This window comes from Temnothorax nylanderi, unplaced genomic scaffold (assembly GCF_030848795.1).
Source record: "Temnothorax nylanderi isolate EJ_2023f unplaced genomic scaffold, tnyl_v1.0 TNYL_tig0078_pilon, whole genome shotgun sequence".
NCBI classification, from domain to species: domain Eukaryota; kingdom Metazoa; phylum Arthropoda; class Insecta; order Hymenoptera; family Formicidae; genus Temnothorax; species Temnothorax nylanderi.
In genome coordinates, this window is record NW_027249140.1 from 360,527 (window position 1) to 375,129 (window position 14,603).

Consider the following 14,603-nt stretch of genomic DNA (forward strand, 5'->3'; position numbering starts at 1 on the left):
GCACAACGGAAGATCGATCGAATCTTCTTTCTGGACGTGAATATTTTCGTTGCTCGATCTTCGATGTTTAAAGTTATCTCGATTTGATTAGCGCCTAATTGAAACGAACGTTTCTTTGCCGCGGTGCAGTTGTTCAATTCGTGCAATGGACGCATTCATGCACGCGCACAATCAAATCGCTTAATCTAGCCTACCCAACCCGTTTTTAACAAGATATTTCCGTATTGTCGCGCGCGCGTGCACACACACACACACGCGCGCGCGCGCGCGAAAGCGCGCCTCGGTATGCTCCCGTCCAGCGCTAAATGGACCATCAGGGTCGCCATAAATCTCGGGGCTATCAGATCAGCGGCTGCAGCAGACTTGACTGTCCCAGATATAACGACGGACCACCGCCCAGCGTAATGGAAGAGCTCTCTGTCGACGCGCGAGAGATACGTTCCAGATGGGATCTGCACGCGCGAACCTGTCCGCGAGGACACGCGGACTTCACCTGACTTCGTCATTAACCTTTTCGCTTTGTTCCCGATGAAATGATATTAAACATCATATATGTAAAAATTACGTTTCATGCTTAGGTTCTGAAATATTGCTATATAAATTTCCAATAGCTATTTCAATTTCAATATTGAGATATTTTCAAACAAATAAGCAATTTAACAATATTTAATTAACCTGTGGTAAGCTTTTTCTTCGCCAGTATTAATTAACAAAGAAGGTGGCTTAATTCGAGTCAACTGGCCATTTATTAATATAGTATTCAAATACGCTGTGTATTTGAATATTATATTAATAAATAGCCAGTTGGGTCAAATTAAACTATCTCCTTTGTTAATATTTAATTAATTTTATACATTATCCTAATTTTATTAATTCTACAAGTAATGAAATATCTGAAGATATATTCTACAAGTAATGTGTGTCTAGAGAAGCATAATATTAATTATTTTTCAAAGCGTATCTTGTTTGCAAAAGACAGATTTTAATTCGCAATTTTTTTTAAACTGATATATTTTTAAGATGAAATTAAATGTATTTTTAAAAATGGGATATATATAATATTAATTTGATTGTTTATGGCATTCTAATTACAGAAATATAGAACTAAGCGATTTTTTTCTAAATGAGACAATTTGGAGATGTGAAAATTAGAACAACAATGCGATGACATATCTACTTGTTAATAGTGCTTAACTTCTCGATACGCATTCATTATCACTATGTAACGGTGGTGTCGAACCGATAAATCACGCATTTTCGTCGCAAAATCTGTCGAGAAGCGTGGCGCGTCTCGCTGGAGCAGGTAAAGAGCCGAGGAACATTGTTAATTACACAGTCGTGCTGATATCGATGCCAGCTACCGGAGGCGAAGTAACTGGGCCGCGCACGGCCGCCAAAGATGGCATCGTGCACACTAACGAGTAACAAGTGGCGTGACGTTTCAGTTAGGCTTTATTTCGCCCGGGGACTGGCAAGGAGGCAGATATCAGTATGCCACGACGAACTACCTATCGCCTCGCCTGGCCGAAGGCTAATTAACGCGGAGATTCATTATCGACACCTAGCCGCTCGTCCGACTACTGTCTTAATTTAAACAAGATCCCTTGGTGCTTTCGTAATTTGTTGCTGCAATTGCAGCGTAAACTAATAATTATAATTAGTATGGAAACTGTTATTCTGTGACTTTCCAGAAGAATGACACGTTCTATTTCTAGCATAAGTGGCAAACGTAGAAAATAATAAATTTTTTTATATTAGAATCTATGACAAACAAATTATTGGTCTAACATTAGTTCGAAACATAGTTCCGAGTTTTAAACAATTCTAAATTAAAAGAATTTTTGATTGTTGAATTAAATATCAGGTTGAATTAACTATCACATAATATGTACAAATGCAATAGGTAATTAAATTTTAAATAGAATTTATTAGAGTTTAAAAATCTAAATTCTGAACCGTATTGCAAATATATATAACATTAAAACTTGAAAGGTTTTCAATCAAAGAACATCTGATTTTGGCGTTGCAAACAATCCATATAGGATTCCTTGGGAAATACTCTACACGTGCGAGATGTTTTTGCTTTCAAGTTGTACTTCTCGTACTTCCCGACTCGGAAGTACGAATTAGAATCATCGCGTGCGTCGAATCAATACACGAATATACGTATCTCCCTTTCACGGTAACTTTCAAGTGCTAATATCACTGGCATCATTACTCCAATGTACACAATGACGCTTTCGCTATGCAAAGTAGAAATTTGTACGAGGCGCAAGTAGCAATTGACTACCTGCGATCGGCTGCGCGTGCTTTGCATACAGCACATACATGAGTGCCCCGCGCGCGTCGAGTTAGTTACGCTTAAATGCAAATTGATGTTTTAATCGATCGTTTGGTGCCTTGCGACTATACGTACAATAGGCTTATCCACTTCTATTTATCGGCGCCGAATATCTTAAGAAATGACGTTTCTTTTTGTAAATCTTCCCACGAGTCATATCTGTAAAATTTGCTCTTTTTATAATCTTTGCTCTCGAGCAGAAAAAAGTATTTTTGATAATCGAAAATGTAAGTTGATGTTAAGCTATATATTGCGCTCTGTGCAAAAATTAAATTTTTTCTATACATATTGTTTTCTATAGCATATATGACGTAAGATATTGTACTAATTGTAAGTTAGCGGAAAGATTAAATTAAGTTTATTTAAAAATGAATAATCTATATCTATATGATTAGATCATGTTATATAATGTTAAAAAATTATTTTTCTATTATTGGAAAGAACTATTTTCGCAATAAATTTTGAAAAATACAAAACGTAAGTTTTATTTCGAAACTCCTCTCAATTGTGCATACATACATAATAATTTTAATATAATTCTCGAGATGATCTTGACAATATCGATGTAGAATGCGTTCGTCATCGTTTTTTGTCCAAATCGAACATAGTTCTTCGTATAACAATGAGGTCATTATGCCACCTATAAAATTATGGGAATTATTCTCAGCGTAGATCTTGAATTGAAGTACAACAGTACTTCAGACGTCCATCTGACATCGGAATTAAACTTATAGCCCGGAGCTGATCATCGAACTCGTCACAGTACATTTGACTCGATCGTGACTGCCATTCAAGCGGTAGTAGCTTTCAACTCTCGTAGTTCTGTTAGCTTAAGACCCGACTGTGTGAACAGCATCAATCCATTTTTGAAGTAGAAAAGAATTTAAATATGATTTGATTTACAACTTAAAATAAAACTTAATATATCAGAAAGTATAATATCACATACATGAATTATATATTTAATACTTTACAATATTAATATTACATAATTTGTTAAAGAGATCTAATAATTTTTTAATATTTTGTTGTATTCTTTTTGCTATCATTTAATAATTATTTTGCGGTGATATTCCCTGCTCTCATTTTCTTGTTATATTCTTTCATTGCTATATATATATTCTTTATAATTAACAATTATCTATTTATTATATATATAACATAACAAAATTATTTGAAAAAGATATTGTTGTAATAATTTATCATACATACATAAATGAATAAATTCTAGATATTTTGACATTTACTTTGATCAGAATATTTTATGACTAATTCTTATTGAAATTATACTCATTTTAGCTTATTATTTTAGCTACTTAATTATAATATTAACGACAGACGGTTAGCGTGGCAAATTTTTCAAATTTTTTCAATTTATAAAACTGATAAATTAGCAATCTTTAGTAATACTTTATATATCTAGCATTGCAAATGATATAAAATAGATTACTCCTCAAAGCATAAGGCCCATCGTGCAAAGATGCATCAATTGTTGCCTACTCAGAGGCTCCGTCCTTAACATATCTTACAAAACCGACGTTTGTTTGTTTTATACGAAGATATCTTGCGAGATAATGGTGTAATGCAATAAATTAAAGTAATTAAACGGATCGTTGATAAATATTTTTGTTTAATGAACGAATGCAGTCTGTCGTTCTGTATCTTTGGGACAACGGTGACCTAGAATTCAAGTGCCTCCGTGGCGCAATCGGCTAGCGCGTTCGGCTGTTAACCGAAAGGTTGGTGGTTCGAGCCCACCCGGGGGCGTTTTTTTGCATTAAGTTTCGTCGTCGTGAGATGCACACGTGATTAAAAAAGGTCAATAAACTTATTCGTAGCGTTAGTTGCCACGTAAGTGGTTAGTTGCCACGTATACACCTTATACGGTTGCAATAATTAACAATTAGCTTGAAGAGCCAACGATAATTCCCCAGATAACACAATGGCCAAAATTGGGACATAAGACGTTTTAAAGACGTCTCAATGACGTCTTTGTCTCAATGACGACATGTCTCAATGACAAGTTTGGATTTAAGACGTCTTCTGTCCCGATTTTGGACATTGTGTTATTTAGGTCAGTCATAAAACATTCTGATAAAAATAACCGTCAAGATTAATGTCAAAAATTCGTTTATTTACGCTGCACAATAAACTGCAAGGCAACGAGATTTATTTCAGTTTTCAGATAATTCCGTTACGCTGTTCCATATAATTTAATTAATTATATTTTTCACATATAGAATTTATATATAAAAAATATTTATTATGTTTTAATATTGTATCTTTGTTTCCTCAAATGCGTCTAATTCATTATATTTATTTCTCTGTCGCCAAAATTATACATATAATACGTATAATACGTATATAATACGCGTATATATAATATTCCCTTTTGTACGCAAGTGAATTTTCCCGCCAGTAAGTATCCGGAGTCGCCATTACGACTCGCCGTATATCGATAATCGATACATCGCTGCGCATATCGTAATCGTCGTAGTCGTCGTACTTCGTGCCCCGTATGTTCCATTCACCATTCCCTGGTGCTTGTTTCCCTCGTTTCGTTCGGTCGGGTGATTTTTCGTCTCTTTCGCGAGCGAATATCCCACGGATATCCTACGCGTCTTGCACGCCGGCCACGGCTGGAAAATAAAATGACGGAAAACAAAACGGAATTCGTAAGTATACCCACGTATCACGGTCACCTGACCCGCCTGAGTCGATCCTAACCTCTATTCTCTGTTTGCAACGACCGCGCGGCGTAAAGTCCACTATTTTATTCGCATTAATCGTTTCAAATCTTATCTAATTAAGTCCTTCTAATTCGGGAGATAATGGACGTAAGATTCTCTCGACTCTGAACTTGTGAGATTGAAAAGAATAAATGTGTATTTATACTACACGTGATTGTGTGTGCTTACATGGCTGCGATTATCGTTATAAACATATTTTATTTAATATTATAAGTATATAATATTATGATATATATAAGTGTATCTTTTTTATATCAAGATGCTGTTAATATACTAATATTTGTAGCTTAAAACGATCAATAGACTGTAGAAAGTCAATAGAATCTATGTCTTCTCTGTGTAGATATTTTATTGTCTTAAGTATCTATTGAAAAGTACCTAGATAGAAGAAGTACTTAATATGAATTAATATTCGAATTGCTGAAGTTGTATCCGTTGAAATTCTTTTCGCAGGACTGGGGGAATGAAAAATTACAACGTGCTCAGAAGACCGTCGACGAATCGCCATATGACTTGGAAGCATGGAGCATACTTATAAGAGAAGCACAGAACAGACCTATCATAGAAGTGAGACCAGTATTTGAGAAACTCGTTTCAGTATTCCCGTCGGCTGGACGTTATTGGAAAATTTACATAGAACAAGAGGTAACTGGTTATATCAATGTTTTTGTAAATCATATAACTATAGAAATTGTTTCAATAAATTATTTAACTTCGTAATATAACAAAAGATCTTTTATGCTCTATTTCAGAAACGCACTTGTAATAAAATTTTAATCTGTACATTCCTGTTTGTTTCTCTAGATAAAAATGCGGAACTTTGAGAAGGTGGAAAAGGTATGTTAATGTTAATTCTATGAATTTGTATGTTTAGTGTAAAGTTTACACACATATATTTATGTATTATTAATTAAATTAGCTCTATTCCCAAAAATATTTAAAATGACACATAGAAAACTCCGTTTATGCAGGTAAATAAATTAAACATTGATATGAAACACAAACTGATTAATAAATTAAAGTATCTTCAAAACGAAATTAGTTTCTTTTGTTATAATTAAAGTCGCTGAAATTTGTGTCCATTTAATATAAAAAAATGATTTTATATAATTTTTTCTCTTGTTATATTAATTGACTTAACTCATTAATCAACTTAATCACAATATAGGCGCGTCTTTTCGTTGTAAAGTTAACTCTTATCATGAACGCTATTTTTACAGAATGGATGTTTCTATTTTGTTTTGCTGTATAACGGGCTAGAATTTTAGGATATTACTAACATGCAACGTCCGAATATTATCATATAATGTGATTCTAAGCACTTTGCATATTATGTGAGGTGAATAAAAAGACTATTTCACCACAAACCAATTATTTCATTGATTAATAATCGATCTTTTTATATATTTGGGAGGTTGTTTTCTTTGGCCATTATATCATTTGTTGTAAAGTTTATTTGAAAGTAGTAATTGCTATTGTAATATCCAGAGAAGACAACTTTCTGAATGTAATAGCCTTATATTCCTTCCTGCAATATATTTTATTTGTGCTTAAGACGTGTTAAATCGATACTAAGTCGATTGTATATGAATATTATTGCAAACTGAATGGCATAATAAATAAGATTCGAGCTATATTTATATAATATCAGATCCTCAATCAAATCACGGTACATTGAGGAATATATTTTATAACATTGTTTTATTCAACCATGAATATGGAAAGTTCCACTCTATACCTTCCCTTTCAGCAATATCTGAGAAAATCTGATGAAAGCTCAAATATTGCGATAACCTTTAGAAGTAGCATAAGGTGATGATATATTTAATCAAGTAATTTTAGATATTTAATTATTTTTCTTCATTTGTTATGCTCTAGTATATTTTTAATATTAGTGCATTCTCTATAATCACTTTATGCTGCTTCACGTTGTCTTAATTTTTTTATAATGTCTTGGGATCACTCATTTCTGGATCCCACATAGGTTCGTTCTTATATAATTGGCCCCACTTGCAGAAAATAAATAAATTTTTCATTTTGTGGGGCTTTTTTATGTTATATAAAACAACATATATATATTTTATATACGAAACATTAATATTTCTCTCATTATTGCTAATATAAATCACATATTTATATAATAAACTATTCTCGATTGATGCATTGGTGCATTATTATTTATCCCAAACTATTGTTATTAGTGACTGTATCATTAAAAATTTTCTCAATAAATTCTGCCTGTTATTTTCTGCGATATATAAATGTACAATTTATCCCGTGGTTTACATTAGAATTGTTTAACTATGTGTATAAATAAAACTTGCCTTTATGGGTAAGTAACTTGGTGGATATATATACGTATATATCTTCCTTTGGGACAGAGCTTGTGTATGAAGTCTTATATTTACGGCGTCTAGTTGCTACGATACATTTCTAAAATGTCTCTTTTGTCTGACAGCTTTTCCAAAGGTGCCTCATGAAAATATTAAATATTGAATTGTGGAAACTATATCTTTCTTATGTCAAAGAAACGAAAGCGAGTCTAGCTACGTATAAGTAAGTACATGGAAATGTTTTATCTTAAAATACATAATCCCGGTGCAAGTGTAAGCATCGTTTATTTTTTTGTACCAATTGATATTACGTTAATTATTTTTTGTACCAATCAATATTACGTTAATTTACGTTGTATGCAGTTTGAGCAAAATGTTTATCTGTTTTTTACTTGTTTTTAAGATAAGAGAAAATAATTGTGATATTTTTTAGGGAGAAAATGGCACAAGCGTACGATTTCGCATTGGATAAAATTGGCATGGACATACATTCCTACAGCATTTGGAATGATTATGTCATGTTTTTGAAGAGCGTTGAAGCGGTCGGTTCATACGCGGAAAATCAGAAAATCAGTGCTGTACGAAAGGTAATACGCTAAAGTACTTTCGACTATTTTATTATAAAAAAAAACAAGTAAATTTAATATTTCATGAATTATTTAAAAATTATTTTCAACGAATATTATATTATAGGTTTATCAACGAGGCGTTATTAATCCCATGATAAACATGGAGCAATTATGGAAGGATTACATGTCGTTCGAGCAGAATATTAATCCAATAATCGCGGAAAAAATGGCTATCGAAAGATCTAGGGACTATATGAATGCAAGACGTGTCGCTAAAGAATTGGAAGCGGTCACGAGAGGTTTGAATCGGAGCGCACCCAGCGTCCCTCCAACTGGTCATCCCGAAGAAGTTAAACAGGTACTCTATGATCTCTCTTGTCATATTATTTTTTTATTATTAAAACCAATTTTCAATATCAATTGCAAATTGCAATATATTCAATATGCATATACATATATATTAATTTAATGCATTGTTATCGAGGTCGAACTATGGAAGAAATATATCGCGTGGGAACGTAGTAATCCTCTAAGAACAGAAGATACATCGCTGGTCGCTCGGAGAGTCATGTTCGCAATCGAACAGTGTCTCTTATGTCTGGGTCATCATCCTGCGGTATGGCACCAAGCGGCGCATTTCTTAGAGTTGAGTTCGAAGATATTGACAGAGAAAGGTGACGTGAATGCGGCTAAGAATCTCAGCGACGAGGCTGCTACCATGTTCGAGAGAGCGACAAACACACTCTTGTCGAAGAATATGTTGCTATATTTTGCGCACGCAGACTTCGAAGAGGGTAGAGTGAAATACGAGAAAGTGCATCAAATATATCAAAAATTTCTCGATATACCTGACATAGATCCTACTTTGGTTGGTATTTATGTATGTACTTGCGTATTGAGTAATTATGTTGATGACATACTAAATTTTTTTCATCATGCAGGCATATGTGCAATATATGAAATTTGCGAGAAGAGCTGAAGGTATAAAATCTGCGAGGACAGTATTCAAACGAGCACGGGAAGATATGAGATGTAAGCATCATGTTTACGTTGCCGCTGCGTTAATGGAATACTATTGCACTAAAGATAAAAACATAGCATTCCGTATATTTGAATTAGGATTAAAGAAATTCGGAGATAATCCGGATTATATTCTATGTTACATAGATTACTTGTCACATTTAAACGGTAAGAAAATTATAGACTTTCTTTCATAAGTGCTGTTCTAAATTGTTTATTATATGTGTTATTATTGCATATTATTGCAGAGGATAATAATACAAGAGTCCTATTTGAGAGAGTATTATCTTCTGGCTCTAGCTTAGAGCCAGAAAAATCAGTGTACGTATATATATCATACTAAAAATTTTACTACGTTATCGTAAACTAAAATTTTTGATCGTTTTGCAAACAATGATTAATTATTTCTTACAGAGATATATGGAATCGTTTCTTGGAGTTTGAATCTAATATTGGCGATCTAGCTAGTATCGTCAAAGTCGAGAAGAGACGAAGTGCAGTATTGGAAAAGGTTATTATTTTTGTCTCAGATATAACTTATTACAATACGAGAAATAATGTGCAACTATCATTTAAATTATTGTTTGTCTATTCTGTTAGATTAAGGAATTCGAAGGGAAAGAGACTGCCCAGTTAGTAGACAGATATAAATTTTTGGACTTATATCCATGTACTGCCATGGAATTGAAATCGATTGGATATATGGATGTTTCTAGCGTTGCTAGAAACTCCATTGGTGTTATACCCCGCGTACCTGATCCAGAAGAAGCGATCGCCGCTTTGCCCAGACCCGATTTGTCGCAAATGATACCATATAAACCAAAAGTCAGTCCTCTACCTGGTGAACATCCGGTACCAGGTAAGTCGTCGAATATATCTCAACTTATATTATATTAAATGTAGCTAGTAAACCATATGTGATCATGTCTGTTGTTATTATGTCATAGGTGGTTCGTTTCCGTTACCACCAGCCGCGGCTCAATTGTGCACCATGTTGCCGCCACCTGGCTGCTTCAGAGGCCCGTTTGTTGCTGTTGATTTATTGATGGATGTCTTCAGTAGAATTCAATTACCCGATCATGGTACTTATTATCGTATTTATAAATTCTTATCTTTGAACATGGTTAACGTGTTGTAAATAAAAATGAAAATTTACAGCCCCATTGCCAGTGGCGGATAACGGATGCGACACCAAGTTGTTCGATCTCGCGAAATCTGTGCATTGGATCGTCGACGAAAGTAACGACGGCGTGAGCATCGGATCGAAACGCAGACGAACGCGTTTGGGTGGCGACGATAGCGAGGAAGAAGATTTACCGCCTCCACCTATAAACGATATTTATCGCCAAAGACAACAGAAACGAGTTAAATGAATGAGAGAAACGAATGACACATAAACGACACAAGACACATAATGACACATAGAAATATGTATGAATGGCCATGTATGATATGTATGGCGATTCATAATATCACAAATGTATTTTTATGATTTCACTTCTTACCACCCACTCGTTGGTGGAAGAAACAGATCTATCATTATCGTGTAACATATATCTATTTGTAAAGTTATTATAAATTCCTTATGTGACACCGTGCACGATATTTTGAGTACTATGTACTCAGAAGCTCTATCTATGCGTCCTTTGGTTCTATCCTCCTTCATTGTATACATTTGTTTATGGTTGAATATATTATTTTTTAAATAGATCGATGTATCGATTTATACACAATATAAAAAGAAGGAAAATGGATACTGCCCGCAACTCATAGATAGGCAAATTTCTGTGATTTGTGTAAGATCAATCAAGACTATTTCAATTCTATCAGATCGAAATCGACATTGTTGAAAAAACTATAATGAGATTACACTAAAATTATCATTGTACAAGACGATGGACGCAGTTTCCGTATCAATTTCGTTGCAAGTATTATCAAGAGATTGCATTTAATATTTTTACTTCGTGGAGAAACTTCTATGCCAATATTCATTTAGGATGTATGTAATTTGTCGTACAGGACCAATAAACGATTAATGTGATACTACATTATCTCGTCGCAATATGATTGTTGTGCATTTATACTCACATCCCATTTAAATTCTGCGTGCAATAAGAATTCTAAAATAACTTTGAAATTGTGGGTATAGAATCTGCGAAATCTATAAATATAGAAATATACATTTATACTATCTTGTTCGCCATTTAGAAATGGAAAATTAAAAAAAAATTTGAAATGTAAACAGAAAATCATAATTGGTTCGGTTAGCAGATTGGGGATATTAACGCCTCAATGAAGTAAATAGTTCGTCATCAGCGCTTCTCGCGGGGATAAGGTAGACTTTGTTAGCAGGTACAACTTTACGATAAGGGTGCAATTAAACTTTGATCACTATTCCTAGTTCGAGTGGCTGGTAATGGCCCCCTTGGGTTAACGGTAAATTGGGCTGCGGGCTTCGAAAATAGTTAGCGTCCGCAGTTAGACCTGCACCGAAAACTTGATAAACGACCGAAATCTGTACGAAACCGCAGCAGTTTGTCAACCGTTTCTACAAATTTTAGATACCATTTTTTAGAGAAAAAAAAATTTATTTGCCAAAGGATAAAAAAATGACACTAATGTTTAACAGGAAGTTAACGTACGAAGTATATATTCGTACGTATATTCGTTTTTTATTTATTTTGTTTTTAAGATGGCATTCCACGATATTTTAATGATTCAGAAACATTTAATGCACACATCTGCGTAACCAAAATGCAAGCGTGAATAAATAGATGTTTTTAAATATATTTATATTTAATTCATAATAATGTAATAATTAATCATTCATAATACTGTATATAATTTTTAAAATAAACATTTATATTAAAAGGGCGCGATAGCTGTTATATATTTTTTTTCGGACAAATATCAATAGGAACTAATTAGCTAGGGACTAATTAGGTAATACTTTAGTTTCGTCATCAACCGCTTAATTGATTATTTGAAGTATTATTAAAGAATTATTTTTTGTTTCATTTCAATCGTAAAATTTGTTGTAAGATGAAAATAATTAGGGTCTACCTTCCTACATCGTTTAACGCTTATTGAGGACAGACTGGGCAAACTTTTGAACGACACGGTAAACTCGCGGTTAACTATGGGGTATATTGGCCACTTTATCGTCTTAATTACTACTGAATGAAGTGCATGCGACGAGCGCGGAGCGGCGAGGGGGTATCCAAACTCTATTACGCGCACATAAATCCTCGAGCGTTTGACGCGTAACTACGGCATACTTGCACGTCCATCTATCTTGGGTTGGGATACCTCGCACTTGTACTCTTCTGGAACCGCTTGCGCCATCGAGATTCGCCCTGATGAGCGTAACGTGTCCGGTGTCCCCTCCTGGGAAATCGATGTTGCAGTCTCGGTATGACTAATTACGCAGGCTCGTTTATCATATTTCGATAAGCGCGATGTGATAACGTGCAAAAGGGAAATTTCGTCCTTCCTTTTTAATACATCGATATAAAAACGCAAGCATTGTCAATTTTGAAGTCAAACTGTTCTGATATTGATTGACTTTAACGTATAAAGGGCAAAATTAATTCTGGATTTATCAAAATAATATGTCATTAACATGAAGATAATTATTCTATGTATCGTTAATAAATTGCTAAATTGTAACACATCCACAACCTACTACGTCGACAGCTATTTTGAGTATTTTTACACACGCTTGAATGTTTCACGTAAATTTCTTACATAGTAATGCTGTATTTTCAAGCGAATAGCAAACACGGAAATTCTGGCAAGCACCTGGAAACAGTGGAAACCGCAAGAGGTTCAGGTGTTTCAATGCGGATTCAATAACGCGCTGGCACAGTAGTTAAATATATATCCTTTCAGTGTATGCATCAGAAAGCTTTTAGTGTAGCTACAGGGAGAGATTATTTCCTGCGCGATAAACGAATTATTAAAGATTAACATACTAAACATGTTAGATTGAATCATTGAAGAATTCTAGAGTGACTATTGTAATACAGAGATTTTTGTGGTAGCTTCAATAATTGCTTCGATGTTATTCCAATAATTTTATTCTAAAATGATAATTACTTATTTAATTTAATTCTGATAATAATTATTTTATTATTACTTCAGTAATTACCAATGTAATTAATCCAATAATAATTACATTACAATATTATAATGCGCAAAAATACTATCATGGTTAAGAATTTTCTAAATTTTTATTTTTAATTAACCCCTTAATGCGTAGTCTTTTGGCAAAATGGGGAAAAAATTATTTTTTTACCCATTAAAATTAATAATTTAATATAATTATGCATAATAAACTTCACTTTTAGGAACAAAAAAGTACAAATATTAGGTAAAAAACAATATTTTGAAAATTAATTTTATAATAATGCACTCATCAAATATTGTACGTCTTTTTACTAAACATTTCTGACGAGCCGTCCGTCTGGCACCTATACTCATCAGATATATGCACAAATAACTTTAGTGTATTTTTCATGCTCTAGTTAACACGGATGCGTGCATCATGGTAACATAAAATAAAGTGCTGCCCGAGTTAACTCGAGCTTGCACAATTCTGCCAGTACCACTTGTCCGAGTTAACTCGGACTTGCGCGTTAAGGGGTTAAGGGATATAAATAAAAAGTGAGTTTTAGCTATCCTGTTTCATCTTCACAAAGCGTATACATATGTGGAGCTTGTTCTTACTGTTATCTATCTCATTTCTAATTAAATTAAATTATATGTACCTTTAACTTTTTCAGAGTTTTTTTTTCAAATGTTTATTGCATTATCGCCCATAAAAATGTATACACATGGATGTATATGATGTGTAAATGTATGTAAATGTCCGCAGTAATAGAGCTCGGGTCCGTGGGCTCGCTAAGCCCAAATGACTGTGCGGATCAGTCATCCCTGCGGGAGTCGATTCGGAAAAAATAAAGGATTCAATTCCTCTCCTTAAATACCAACTGGCTTAGTATCTCTTTTATGAGTTTTATGTTAAGATGCGTGATTCGTTTCAATCTAAATAATTATTTTTACAGGATCTCAAAGCCTATAATAGGAAACAAAATTATTTAGCGTTATATACAGTACATTGATCTAGCGTTTGCAAGTTACTTCAACTTTACTCATTGGCCATACTTATCAGAAAAGTTTCAAAAAGCAATAAATATATCAGAAAATATCGAGAAGAATATTCCCAAAAATTATCCCAAGATTAAATCCAAAAGATATTTTTAATCATGTCTAGAGATTTTGTCCGGAAAATTAGAAAAATGTATCATACGATATCACTGAAATATAATAAGACATGTCCTCCAATTTATGTTCACGGCTGTGTTTGCATGTCAGTTTTCATTAATATTGAAGAATTCTATAAATTACATTACTTTTAATGTCTTTTAATAATGTCATCGCGATGTTTCTCACAATGAAATCGAAGAAGAATGCTTCTTCAGATTTAAAGAAGTGTAATTGTCGCGATGTAAAATCTTCTAGCGTCTAAAATCTTATCAATAAAAATTAGAAAATTGGTTGTCAGTAGGTTGCTTTCTCTCACAACTTT

The 14,603-nt window shown here is 33.6% G+C and overlaps 1 protein-coding gene, 1 long non-coding RNA gene and 1 other non-coding gene across 5 annotated transcripts in view; 2 read left to right on the plus strand and 1 right to left on the minus strand.

The window, feature by feature from the left end:
* The window catches only part of LOC139774318 (uncharacterized), a 137,874-nt gene that overhangs the window by 36,170 nt on the left and 87,101 nt on the right, over positions 1–14,603 (minus strand). The gene's annotated exons all lie outside the window — the stretch shown is intronic.
* On the plus strand, positions 4,035–4,108 carry Trnan-guu (transfer RNA asparagine (anticodon GUU)). Its single transcript has one exon. It is a non-coding gene; the product is annotated as a tRNA-Asn (tRNA).
* Su(f) (cleavage stimulation factor subunit su(f)) lies at positions 4,815–11,075 on the plus strand. Of its 3 annotated transcripts, none has more exons than XM_071709511.1 (13): positions 4,815–5,016; positions 5,545–5,736; positions 5,896–5,928; positions 7,550–7,647; positions 7,858–8,011; positions 8,118–8,351; positions 8,478–8,873; positions 8,935–9,181; positions 9,262–9,334; positions 9,428–9,524; positions 9,614–9,872; positions 9,961–10,095; positions 10,172–11,075. In XM_071709511.1, exons 1-13 carry the CDS (start codon positions 4,993–4,995, stop codon positions 10,384–10,386), a joined length of 2,157 nt encoding a protein of 718 aa, XP_071565612.1. In that variant the 5' UTR covers positions 4,815–4,992; the 3' UTR covers positions 10,387–11,075. The 3 variants fall into 3 exon arrangements, with proteins under 3 accessions (XP_071565612.1, XP_071565613.1, XP_071565614.1); XM_071709512.1 differs by having other exon boundaries at positions 4,816–5,016; positions 8,478–8,861; XM_071709513.1 differs by lacking the exon at positions 4,815–5,016 and adding an exon at positions 5,052–5,178.